General features: G+C 40.1%; 1 protein-coding gene across 1 annotated transcript in view; it reads left to right on the forward strand.

The window, feature by feature from the left end:
• The window catches only part of LOC138039831 (phytanoyl-CoA dioxygenase domain-containing protein 1-like), a 30,799-nt gene extending 17,981 nt beyond the window's left edge, over nt 1-12,818 (forward strand). Inside the window, exons 9-11 of the mRNA XM_068885690.1 lie at nt 4,042-4,161; nt 5,828-5,954; nt 11,849-12,818. Coding sequence (XP_068741791.1) covers nt 4,042-4,161; nt 5,828-5,954; nt 11,849-11,900 — 299 coding nt within the window. The 3' untranslated portion in view covers nt 11,901-12,818. The remainder of the gene's footprint in view (nt 1-4,041; nt 4,162-5,827; nt 5,955-11,848) is intronic.
• Nucleotides 12,819-13,516: the final 698 nt, after the last annotated feature.

Raw genomic sequence — 13,516 nt, forward strand, 5'->3', positions numbered from 1 at the left:
CACCCCACAAGAGCTCCTCACTAACTGGTCTCGAATACTTGACACCCTTACCAAGTGTAATCTACGACTGTCTGCATGTAAGACTCATATGCCCCAAAACAGCCACTATCTTGGGTTGGATCTGGTCACAAGGCTCCTTATCTGCAAGCCCCCACTGCATCACAGCACTCGCAACCTGCCGCCCTCCAGAGTCTGTCAAAGGTTTACGTTCCTTTATCGGCGCCTACAAAGTCCTTAGCCGTGTCCTCCCTCACTGCTCTTAACTTGTGGACCCACTCGAGTCAGCCTTGGCCAATCTGCAATCTCACGACCACGTTAAGTGGGACAAATGCCTTCGCCAAAGATTCACCACTGCACAAGATGCTCTTAACTCGCACAAGTCTATCGTCCTCCCTCGTGCCTCCGACCAGCTTTGGATTGTGACTGATGGCTCAGTAACCAAACGCGGTCTCGGAGCCACCTTGTACGTTACCCGCCAAGACCGCCTCCACCTTGCCGGCTTCTATAGCTCTAAACTACGCAAGCATCAGGTCATGTGGTTACCATGTGAGGTCGAAGCCTTGTCTATCACCGCTGTTGTAAAGCACTTTAGCCCCTTCATCATTCAATCCAAGCACTGTGCTTGCGTCTTGACTGATAGCCAGCCCTGTGTTCAGGCCTTGAACAAACTTTGCCAAGGTGAATTTTCCGCCAGTCCACGGGTTACCTCCTTCTTGACCACAGTCAGTAGATACCAAGTTAGCCTTCAACATCTTGCCGGCACCGCGAATTTACCCTCCGACTTTGCCAGTCGTAATGCTCCAGACTGTAACGAACCCCAGTGTCAAATTTGCTCTTTCGTTCATGAAACAGAAACTTCAGTCGTCCGTGGTATCTCCACTCAAGAAGTGTTGGAGAACACCAAGCGCCTACCCTTCACTGGCAGACCCGCATGGCTCAGTGGTCAACATGAGTGCCCCGATCTACGGCGCGTCTATGCTCACTTGAAACAGGGCACCTGCCCTTCCAAGAAACTGACCAACATCAGAGACATAAAGTGCTATCTTAATGTCACTTCCATTTCCAAGGACGGCCTACTTGTCGTCCAGCGTCATCAACCACTCTCCCGCCCTATTGAGTTGATCGTGGTACCTCGTTCCGTACTTGACGGCCTACTTACTGCTATTCGCATCAAGCTTGACCACCCTTCTAAGAACCAACTCCAAATGGTGATGCAGCGTCACTTCTTCGCCCTGGATATGAGTGCTACTCTCACTCGAGTATCAGACTCTTGCCACACTTGTGCCTCACTCAAGAAGTTCCCTACCTCCCTTGCCAGCGATTCATCGGAAGATCCACCTGAAGTCGTAGGCGTGTCATTTGCCGCCGATATCATTAGATGCAGTCGTCAATTCATCCTCCTTTTGAGAGAATGTACTACCTCCTAGACTGCATCATGCCTTGTACCCGACGAAAGGAGCAGCACACTTCGTGATGCCCTCGCCCGATTAGTAGTCAATGGACCTCAAGCTGTCATTCAGGTTGACCCTGCACTGGGATTTGTCTCACTGAAAACCACACATGCTTTACAGCATCCTGGCATCTCTGTCGAAGTTGGTCGCATCAAAAACTCCAACAAAAATCCTGTTGCCGAACGAGCTGTGCTGGAACTAGAAGAGCTGTTATGTCAGGAGCCTGGCAGAGGCCCTGTTACCAAACTCGGCCTTGCTATTGCCACTGCCCGCCTGAACTTGCAACTCCGCAGCCAAGGCCTGTCCTCACGGGAGCTTTGGACACAGCGCAACCAGTTCACCAACGAGCAGATACCCGTCAATGACCTACAACACATTGTAGCCAAGCACCAAGCTCGCCAAACCCACCATCCTTTCAGCGAAGAGGCCAAAGGTGGCTACCACCCACAAGCTCCCGTTCCCCCCTTGCAGGTTGGAGACCTGGTGTATGTGAACTCTGACCGAGATAAGTCCCACGCCCGTGATCGCTATATCATTGTTAGCATCGACGGTGGATGGTGTTTCATTAAGAAGTTCTCTGGCTCACAACTCAGGGCTACGTCTTACAAGGTGAAGCTAGCCAAGTGCTACACTGTACCACATACCCTCCCACCACCATTGTACCAGTCTGTCATCCCTACACTTGACGAAGACGAATGTGTGGAGATTCCTGGGCAGCCCCAGCCTTGTCAAGAGCCCTCTGCCCCACCAGACCTGTTACGTCCGCCCAACCCAGATCCTCCAGTCTCCACCCCGGACCAAGCTGAACAGCAGGAAGACTCGACTCCCCTTGAAACTGATCGTGTCCCTGTTTCAAGTTCATGTGAACCAAGACCGCAACGGGCACGCCGGCCCCCAGCATACTTACAGGAGTACATTCTCAACTAGTGTTGTTAGCTGACAGTTATTTCAGAATTGGCGCGTTTGACCAAGTACTATTAAGAACGGTTACGATCTGTTACCAACTTTTTGTTACATTTCATTTACATTCATTTCCTGTTATACTTTCACACGTTAGTTGTCTTTCCTTCAAGAAGAAGAAGAAGAAGAAGAAGAAGAAGAAGTAGTTGCGCCAGCGGTTATTGTCAGCCGTGCATGTGTATCACGCACGTCCCCTCGTGGCATATTTATGTTTTGGGTTCGCCATCGGGTAGCAACCTTGTTGTACTTAGTAAAGTGTTTGTTGTTCGCTATTATCGTGTCGGCTGTCTTTATTACTGGCGTAAATTAACTTATTATCCTAAATTAATGACAGAAGTTTTCAGCCATATTGGAATATTGCTTTAAGATTTTCCATCCAAACCTCACATATCTTTTTGAGAAGAATGTTCTGTAATATTGCATTATCCTTAACCAATTGACTCCTAAATAAACTGCCCCCATTAACAAGTATAAAGACTCACTCCTTACATGTACGTGTTGAAGTCAATGGGTTAAACCAATGTACATAGACCGAATGCATAAATGGCGGCCAAAAAAATATATTCTTTTGTTTATGTACTAATTAGACTCACTAGCCTCGCTCTCAAGAAGCCTTTCTTTTGTATTTTGTCCATGCAAACGAGGCTAGTGAGGCTAACTAGCACATAAACAAAAGAATATTTTTTTGGCCGCCATTTATGCATTCGGTCTATGGTATGTTAGATTTTGATGAAACTTTTTCATTTTTTAAAATTCACTGTTCATTGGGGTTTCCCTTCCCTCTTTTCACTGCTCTTATCAATGTGATAGGTGCTTAAAGGGACTAGGTCATGCAAAATGATGTAATTTCATGACATCCAAAATGAGTGCCCAAAAAAAAAGAATGAATTATTGCAACCACTTAAAACTGTTGAACAATATAAAAGAATGATGAAATGATATATGAAATGGATCATATATAATATGAACTGCGGATATGAAATCAAGTGAAGCTATAATGATCCTCGCAGTTATGAAACGCAATTTTTGCAATTGCGTAGAGAAGCCTGAAAATTTCAGGACCCCGTTGAAGTCCTGAATTTTTCAGGCTTTGCTACGCAATTGCAAAAATTGTGTTTCATAACTGCGAGGATCATAGCTTCACTTAATATAAAAGAAATACAGCGAAAGGAAAGAAAAGCATGGATGGACACAAATGGACAAGATTGAAACGGATTGCATTTGGGTTATCTTGAAAAAAGTCAGCATGTCGTTTTTCAAGTTTATGGCAAATCGCTTGGATACATTAGTCGTTTTTGCTCAGAATCATCTTGTTTGTGATAATTATAACAATTTCGTCAGTAAAGAAATTCCACATTACCATTTTCAAGTTTTAAATTTGTGATTAACTAAAGATATCCCCTAAACACCCTGAAATAATGTGGCATAGCCCCTTTAAGCCCTTGATCTCCCTCAATGTGGGGTGCTGGGATTCCAAGATTTGCCCACAATACTTCCACTTTCCATCTAGCAGATGGCTGCCAACAGTGGAAGCCCGTAAATGCATTGTATATGTGGCATCCAACCACGACTTCAGCATCTATGTAGCAGAGGCATTTCAGTAGTTGGTTTCACTTTTTGTTTTTGTTAGACGGAATTGAGCGCCGTTTTATAATTAACCCAGAACCTGGAGGGCCTCTTACCAAAATTACAGGACCACTTATGGAGGAAGATGATGGTAAAGAATATATCCCTCAATTAACTAAAAAAGGTGAGTGTAGAGATATAGGAGCGCTTATTGAACAAGATCCTGTTAACAGCACAAAGGGCAAACAAAGGGATGTGCAAGGGAAGCCTTAACTCAGGGGTGGATCCAGGGGGGTGCACCACCAAGGATTGATGTAGCTGTCAGACTGGTAATGTTTTTTAAATATATATTGCGTGACTTTTCGAAGGTAGGCGTCACAGTGCCTGAAGTTTCCTTGGGCCAGTTTTTTGTGTTATACAATCCAGTTGTGGAAGCAGTTATCATTCTCAAAGATACAATGAACAAGAAAGAAGTTGATTTTTAGTCAAAAGGAGGAAAGCTGTTAATTTAAAGTTAAAGTAAAGCAATCGTATTTAACGTTGATAAATTGTAACAAGTAATTAAACTGACAAACCTGAGGTCGATGGTGCGCTCATTTTACTCCCCCCTCTCCATCAGTGTTCAGTTTTACGGGTATTTAAAGCTACTTAAGCTACACTGAAAGGAAAGAAGTTGAAACAAGGATGTGAGATCCGGGGGTCAAACTCAGGACCTCTTGCACAAAGGCCTGGCGCTAACCAACTGTGCCATATCCTTGCTCCTATAAAAAACTAACAGCAAACACAACACAAAATACTAAAAGAAAAGGGATGAGTTGTCATTTTTTGTCATGTTTTGCTTGTGGCTCCTTCAGGGACACCCAACAAAAAATTCAGTCTTTTTTGAAAGATTTTCAACACAAACTTGCTTCACAGTCCGTAACACTTTTTTTTAAAATAGACCCTTTGCATGGTCGTGTCATGTGACCTTGCCAATCATTTTTAAAAATGGTTGTTGTGCAAAATAGATGCCAGAAATGGAAAGAGCGTGATGAAATTAGTAAGAATACTTGCCAATCTTGAGACCCCTGACATTCATGTGAGAGATTTTACAGTGATTTTAGCAGTTAAAAGATTTACTGAGATTTATATGGAAAGCAGCTGCTTGATGGCAAAGCAAAAGGCCAATATTGTGGGAGACATCTTACATACAACTTGCCAGAACCACTCAGCATAAATTACTCACAGCAATAAAATGATATTCAGATCATACGTGAACATTGTCACATGTGCAGCCTGCTGATTTCCTCTACTTTTTTTCTTTCTAACAGTCAGTGTGGGTTCTTGAACCTCCTTAACAAAGGCTACATGAAGGGGCCTATGAGTGTGTCATTATTTTCTGAGAATAGCATGACTATTCTGGGGTGGGGGGGGGGGGAGGTTGGTTGGGTTGAGGGGTAGGGGGTTAAGGGCACGATAGCTGAAACAACCCAAACCTTTACAAAAATGCTAACCTTGCTTTAGATAATGTTTAGGCCAAGGGCTTGGGTTGTTTCAGCTATTGTACCCTTCGTCCCCTACCCCCCACCCATGGGATAGTCATGACGTCTGAGAAGACCATCAAGTATTACCATTTGCAAAATAATGTGATTATACAGTAAATTAAAGCAGTACTTTCTTCTTAGTTTTTTTAAAAACCCTGATCATGAGTGTTGGTCCAGCTGGCCTCTTGAGGCCATGACCTCACACATCTTAATCCGGTGCTTAATCAACCAAGCCAAATAGTTATATCATTTGCATTATACACTGTCCTGTTATTTTAAAAAAATCATCCACCAATTCCCTATATTTTAATGTATTGCCTTCTGTAGGTAGTTTAGTGTTAATCCATGGAACAGTTCTCCACAAAAGCGCTCCTAACAAGTCAGAGAAGTCACGTCATGCTTACACTTTTCACATTGTTGAACAGGAAAATACAGAATGGAGCAAGCAAAACTGGTAAAGCACAAACTTAAATTACAATGTTGCTTAACTAGCAAGTTTCAGGGCTTCACTTTAAATAATGCCCCAATTTTTTTCCAAAATTCATTTCATGGCTACTGCATGCATGCAGTTTATGAACTGGCAATAAGCAAGTAGTGGTAAACCTACTTAACTGTATGGCTTACTAATACTAGGTTGGTAAGGTCTTTTTTTCTCTCTAGGTCTTTCAATCCAGCAACAGAGATGTTAAAGGGGCTATGTCAATGTTATTTTAGGGTGTTTTGGGGAAATCTTAAGTTAATCACGAGTTTAAACTATGAAATGGTAAAGTGGAATTCCTTTACTGATAAACTTATTGTAACAGTTACATCACAAACAAGATGATTCTGAGCAAAAACTATCTTTATCCAGGCGATTTGCCTTAAACTTGAAAATGCAATCAGTTGTCCATTTGTATTCATCCATGCTTCTCTTTCCTTTTGCTGTATTTCTTACATGTATATGTTGTTTAACAGATTGAAGTAATTATTGTACAGTAATAATTCATTCTACTTTTTGGGCATTTTGGTTGTCAAGAAATAATACACCATTTTGCATGACATAGCTCCTTTAATACTTCACTGTATAATGTGGCCCACCAAAGTTATTATATGTGATTATTATTATATTATATGTTATTTTATAAAATAATTAGGAAATAGTACGCACACTCTCATTGGTCAATAGCTGTGTTTAGATGAGAGTATGGAAACACGGCTGTGAGATGACACAAATTTTGATTGGTTATGTATTGTCAGATGTGCGTTTTGATTGGTTTTTAGAAAATAAAAATATGAGCATGTGTCAAAAAAATCTGTTTCAATCAAGAAGTAAAAAAACCAGCATTTTCCTTCATTTGTTGAATTATCTTTGAGAAATATTTTATAAAAGCTAATTATAGAGGACTTTTTCTGTGTTTTCTCTACAGTTATGCAAACCTTCAACCGCGTCTCGGGTTTGCATAACTGTCTTGAATTCTCCCAACTCCTCCTCGTGTTTAGATGAGGCTATGCAAACACAGAAAATGTCCTCTATTGCTTAAATTATGCACCAGTACTTATTAACTGAGTAGGTGGGCAGGATGGGAGAGTAGTGATCATTTGTGGTGAAGATGTAGCGCAGTACAAGGACCTTGCGCCATGATTCCTACTCATTAAATAAGGATTTTATCATACAATGTATGACCAGGCAAAGTTTTGGTCTTGTTCATGGTGTTTTCTTAATTTTGACCTGCAGTGAATTATTGTTGAAGAAATTCATCAGGCTTGCAACTTCAACAAATTAAATTACTATTTCATTTAACATAGTCATAAGAGAGAATGATATTTTAGAGTTGGCAGTTTCAATGACTGGCAGCCATCTTGATCTTAATTAACAAGGTGAATGTCATGGAATGGCCTTATATAAAGAATTTAACATGTAAAGCATGGTTGCATTACACTACAAAAAACCTGTCACGAACTTTCAAATATCCAAAAAAAAAGCAAAAAGTGGCAGACCCAATTGTTTTTTTTCGGTAACCTGAAAAAAAGTCGGCCAGCCTGGAGGCAAGACTCTGGCTCCTCTGAAGTTTGTTAAAGTTTGACAAAAATTTGTAAGGTTCTAGTGCATCAGTTGCACTCATCCACGTTTTGCAGTTAACCATTTTTTTGCAAAGCAAATTAAAATGTGACCGGGCCCGTAATATATTGTCAGGGCGTGTTAATTATGAACAAACAAAGCACACAGTGTCACGTTGTTTTAGCTAAACTATCTTCAATAACCATCGACCAAGAGGACATCTTCAACTTTACTCCCACAGTGATGTGTCCTTATTCAGCAATATTCCTAAACAGGAGACATTAACCATCATAAGGAAATGCTTGGAGAAAGACAAAGACTTAAAGGAAAGATGTAAGTTAGGGGTAGAGGACATCATGGATCTCATAGTGTTTATTGCCTCTACCACATATTTTAGTGGACAAATTTATAAACAGACATTTGACACAGCAATGGGCAGTCCAGTTTCTTCAATCCTGGTAAACGTTTTTATGGAATGGTTACAGAGAAAAGCTATTGCTGCAGCTCCACTGCATTGCACACCAAAGCTGTGGGAAAGATATGTGGATGATATCCTGGAAGTTTAATCAAGAAGGGACAGGTGGCAGGCTCTGACTAATCACCTTAACACAATCGGCAAAACAAACTCAAAAATTCATGCATGAGCCTGAGGTAGACAAGGAAATTTCTTTCCTGATCTCTTTAATCACAAGGAGGGAAGATGACAGCATCAAGCAAATGGTCTACAAGTGACATCACTCTTTGCAGCAGAAACCTGGTGTTGTTCATATGTTACTGGACAGGAGTAATAACATAATCTCTGAAGATGAAGACCAAAGAAAATTGGAAGAGCACCCTAGTTCAGTTCTTAAAGTGTGTGGTTATCCAAATTGGACGGTAAAAAAAGGGTCAAACAACACCTGAAGGTGGAGAAAGAAACCAGGGAGACTAAAAGCAGAAAAATCAAGAGCATTGTTGGTCATTCGTTGTATCTAAACATTCACAGAGACATTGGGGTGCATTTTCGCCAAACACAGAGTAACCACAGTGGTTAAAATACTAACTACTCTCAGACAAGTCCTAGTTTAATCAAAGGACAAAATTATCAAGATCAAATTCTCTACATGTAGGGAGGTGTGGTATATGCGAACAATATACGAGAAGGTGAACATTGGTGAAACAGGCGGACACCTAGGATGCAGCAGGCACAAAACACGGGTCACAAGTCACAGGACATTGTTTTACCGATACAGAAAGAATCCTAAACATTCATTAAAGATAACCTTTGGCCTAATTAGACGTAACCAAAAGTTTTTAGGCCTAATGTTAGCATTGGTAAATGCGGTTAGGGTAATTGTTTCTTTATTGGTAAAACAATAACTGCCCCCTAGGAGATACAGGGACAGCATTCACATAACAGCAAAATTAATACTCCAACTATGAACAGGGATGAGGGGGCATGCTGGCTATCCCCAATATGGACCCAAGTGATCCCCACCCCTAACACAAGGGTAGGGGGAGCCTAAACAACATGACATTGCGAGCTTTAATGCATATTCATGACTAACATGCAATGACATTTTATTGTGTCAGTTGCTCTATGTGTATATAAGGCCATAATTAACATTCCATTTAATAGTAATGAATCCAATCCCAACTAATGTATTGGCAAACAGTCAACCAACATTCCTAGTCATTGCCAGTGTGTCGGCCGACGTGTTGGTGTTGTGTCAACCAATGTGTCAATCGTTTGCCAGTGACATGTCAGCCGATGCATTGATGGGATCAGATTCATTACCTTACCCACGTTCCATTAAATTCACCTCGTTAGTTAGATCAAGATGGCTGGCAGTCATCGAAACAGTCAACAATAAAAAGTCATTCAAGGCTGTGTTTAAAGGTGCACTGTCATGCTAAATTTGCTGCTTTTACGTCAAAACTGGGTTAAAAAATCCAAATTAGTACTTTAGCTCATACGTACAACATTCCTGAGAAGATATGAAATGTATTTATGGCATAACGAGCTGCTCATATTTAATGTTTGGCAACTTTCCGAAGATATAGTTGGTGAAACTTGAAAAAAGTGGCCAGTTTTTTCAAGTGTCAATCCATTTGCATCCTCTCTATCCTTGACCGCAAACAAAAAAGAATAGCTTCAGTGTGCTTCAGTGGTTATTGGAAACAAAACTACAGCATTATATTTTGGTCTTGCAAAGTCGTCTTTTAGTGTTTTGCAGTTTGTTTAAAATAGCATGACACCTGCCCCTTTAAGGTCTTGTTAAAGATAATAGATTGAATTATTTTAGTTTTTTGGTATTTAATGTTGGCTTTTAGTTTTGAGGCTTCAAACTCAGAACGACTGAGTCTGCTGCAGAAGCTCCTGCCCCTTCACTTTATTGCAAAGATAACCGCACTTTGTGGCATCTTAGTCACAGATGAATGCACTCCAATACCTTGTGAGGAATTTTTGATATGTTAAGAATTGAAGGAAATATCAAGAAATTTGGCTATTATCTGTAACACTTTCATGGTGGCTCTATTAACTTCAATGTAGCGATTGTGGTGTCTTGTCTTCTAGCTTCAAACTTCGTGGCTTTGTCGCTAGCAGGCTAGTACGTTCAAAGCTCTATTCATAACTAAGAGTTGACACATGTAACACTAAGTTCGCTTGTAGTAGAGCTCTTCTGACTGGCCATGCCAGCAGACATTAATTTTGTCTAGCGGTCACTTATGTTCTGTTGTTCAGCACAGTTAGCACTCGATATATTATAACGGTTTACAATTTTTTTTTCCCTCCCTCCCTCCCTTTGAAGTCGAGGTTGGGCCTTGTTATATGCATTTCAATAAACTAGGGACACTCCTGAGTGGTGCGGTTAAGTCTTCGCAGCGACTTCTCCCAAGCTTGTTGGCTGCATTGCCTTTTGAATATTGCCCGCTAACCGATACTCTTGCTGATCCAGCTCATGCTGTTTTGCATTCAGCTTGTTGTGCTGGGGAGATAAGTGAGGTTCCTTTCTCACCCAATCACCGGAAGTCGCACAGGCTAACCAAATGCAAGGCAGTGCTCCCCCATTAACGCCAATGTTTAGTCATAGTATCACGCAAACATAAGGAACAGAGACTAAATGGTACTTTTTTCTTGGGGCAAGCAGGCATAATTCTGCAATCTGATTAATGTAAGAAAGAAGATGGAAATGTGTATTCTGAATGCCTCGCAATCTCTTCTTTGCATTGTTGTGTACCTCAAGATAGTGTCACTTTAATGCCAAGTGCTTAATTGTTCTCCTTTAATTATGATCCAATGACATAATAACTATTGGACTGGAATTGCAATATCAGTTTGTAAAAATTGAATTTTCAACTTTCTCAAATTCCATAATACATCTCTTTTACTCCCAAAATTTTGCATCAGGGTTTTTTTTTAATTTCTGTTAGGACATCTTTGTATCCCAGGAGAAGAGAAAACGAAAACAATGATTATGGTACGCAAAATTTGGGGGGTAAACAAGATGTGTTATGGGATTTGAGAAAGTAGAGAATAAAGTTAACTTAGCATGCCACATGAAAAAAATTTGCTAGCCAACTTTAATCCATATTGGGAATGTCTGTGCTCTTCACCTGGAGTTAGGCTCTGTAAGAATGCCCATTCTTCAAGGGCATTACTAAACTACGAAGCACCAAAACACCATGTATGCCCTAACCATACATTGAATACTAACCAACAAAGGTTGGATTTGAGATTAAATAACGTTTTAGGCCTGGCCTAAAACGTTATTGCTTGTAATTCATTGAGATTAAGATTAAGATTCAGATTAAGACCGAGATTAGGAACAATAACGCTTTAGGCCAAAATTAGGCCTAGAACGATATGTAATCTCAAATCCAACTTTTGTCGGTTAGTATTCAATGTATGGTGGGGTCATACATCGTGTTTAGTGCTTTGTTTCGCTGTTTCAGTGTTTTGCTGTTTTCGCTGTTCGTTCTTTAGTAATGTCCATTCTTCAATCAAGTATGCATGATGTACAGTATCACAAGAACATTAAATGTTCTTGTTGTTAACATTAATTTTTGAATGGTGTCTGTGTGGCTTGGTAACAAAATCAATACTTCTGATGTGAACACCCCAAGTTAGGTTCAAACTTGAGTTGAAGTTCAACTGTGTTGTCTATTCTTCAACAAGAACAATATAATTTCATTGTTTTTTAAATTTACGATATTGTACTAGCCTGCAGGTAGTGGAAGGTTGTCTATTCTAAGGAAAATCTCTTGTTAATGTGAACATGGAATTGTTTTTGTTCCTAGCAGTTAAACTGACTGTGTATTTTTTTTAGGTTGCAGCCTTCAGTGGAGCTTCCATTTCCTGCTCTGTACACTACAGACTAATGGAGTGCAGTTGAGATTTGTTTTGCATAAACATCCACGCAGTAGCCTTACTTAGAAAATTTAGTTAGCTCAATGAATGATAATGTCCAAAATATGAATTGAAAGTGGACAAATTTGAGGATATAGCAAGGACATCCATAATTTCGGAGTAGTTTTTCCCTGCTGGCATGCAAACATTGTGATGTGAATACCAATGCAAGGACGCATTGTTTGTTTGTTTGTTTGTTTGTTTGTGTTGTGAGGAATGGTCGGAGGGTGGTGTCAAGATTTTTTTATTGCTCGATAACAACGTCATACTCGCTTATTAAAAGTACGCTTGTGGAAAATTTGAGAATGGGAAACATAGTGAAGGTACAACTCAAATTGACGACGCTTAAATTGTAAATAACCAAAACTGGATCTCATTTTTGTAAGTTATTTTGGTGTGGCTCAAAAACTCCATCATGCATTTACAACGTGGTAATTGAAATAATTTAACATTTCTGGTGCAGTATAAAAATAATACATAATTAACAATTATTCACTAAAGTGGAGGTGAATAGTGGTGGATATTTGCCGAGCCGCAAAGGAGCAAGTGAATAAATATCCACCACTTTCAATGACGCAGAGATGAAAATCTGTCGTCTCACTCCAAGGGGTCAATTGGTTAAAAAGAGTTGTTAGAGTTTAGATTTTTTTACGGACAAGGCTATTAGGATACTATGTGAGGAACGTTTTTAGAGCAATAAGCCACATTCCAAGCATTCAACAATTTTTATATTACATGTAATTACTCAAGAACAAAGAAAACAAAGGAACATTTGTTTCTTTGCATACAGCTGTAGCTGTGTTAGTGCTTGATGCAAAATTAATACATACAGTTGAATCGGCAATATTTTAGATGAAGAAATTGGTTGAATAGATGGAAGCCAAAACATTTTTCTTTTGCCTTTATGCTAATGATCCTCGGGTGCCTCAGTTGGTTGAGCACCGGGCTGTCACGGGGGAGGTCGTGAGTTCGACTCCGGCCGGACCAACACTCAGGGTCTTTAAATAACTGAGGAGAAAGTGCTGCCTTTGTAATTACATCCGCAAATGGTTAGACTTTCAAGTATTCTCGGATAAGGATTAGTTCCCTGTGGGACGTTAAAGAACCCACACACTATTCGAGAAGAGTAGAGGATGAAGTTCCCGGTGTTGTGGCTGTCCTCTGTAAGTATATGGGTAGGTGGGTATAGCAAGTCCACATCAGCTAATTAGCTGCCAAAACTACAACCTGCTCAAACAAATAAATAACAAAATAACAAACAACTAACCTCACTTTTAAATTTTGTTTGTGCTTACGAGGCTAGTGAGGATGATAAGCACAAAGAGAAAATCATTATTTCTTGGCTGCCATCCATTTAATACACTCAGTCTATATGTAACTTGAGATTTAAAACTTCCATTTGATATCGCTTGTGGTTAGCAGCATAGGCCTAATTTTAATGCAGGAACTTGGTGACAGAGATTTTTTACAAGCACAGATGTCAACTAGCGTGCTATCTTTGTATGGATTTGCTTGTAACAATACGATAATGATAATAATAAGCTTTACAAATCAGTCATCATATTATGATGATTTTTTTATTGCAAAA

This window comes from Montipora capricornis, chromosome 1 (genome assembly GCF_036669925.1).
Source record: "Montipora capricornis isolate CH-2021 chromosome 1, ASM3666992v2, whole genome shotgun sequence".
Classification (NCBI taxonomy): Eukaryota; Metazoa; Cnidaria; class Anthozoa; order Scleractinia; family Acroporidae; genus Montipora; species Montipora capricornis.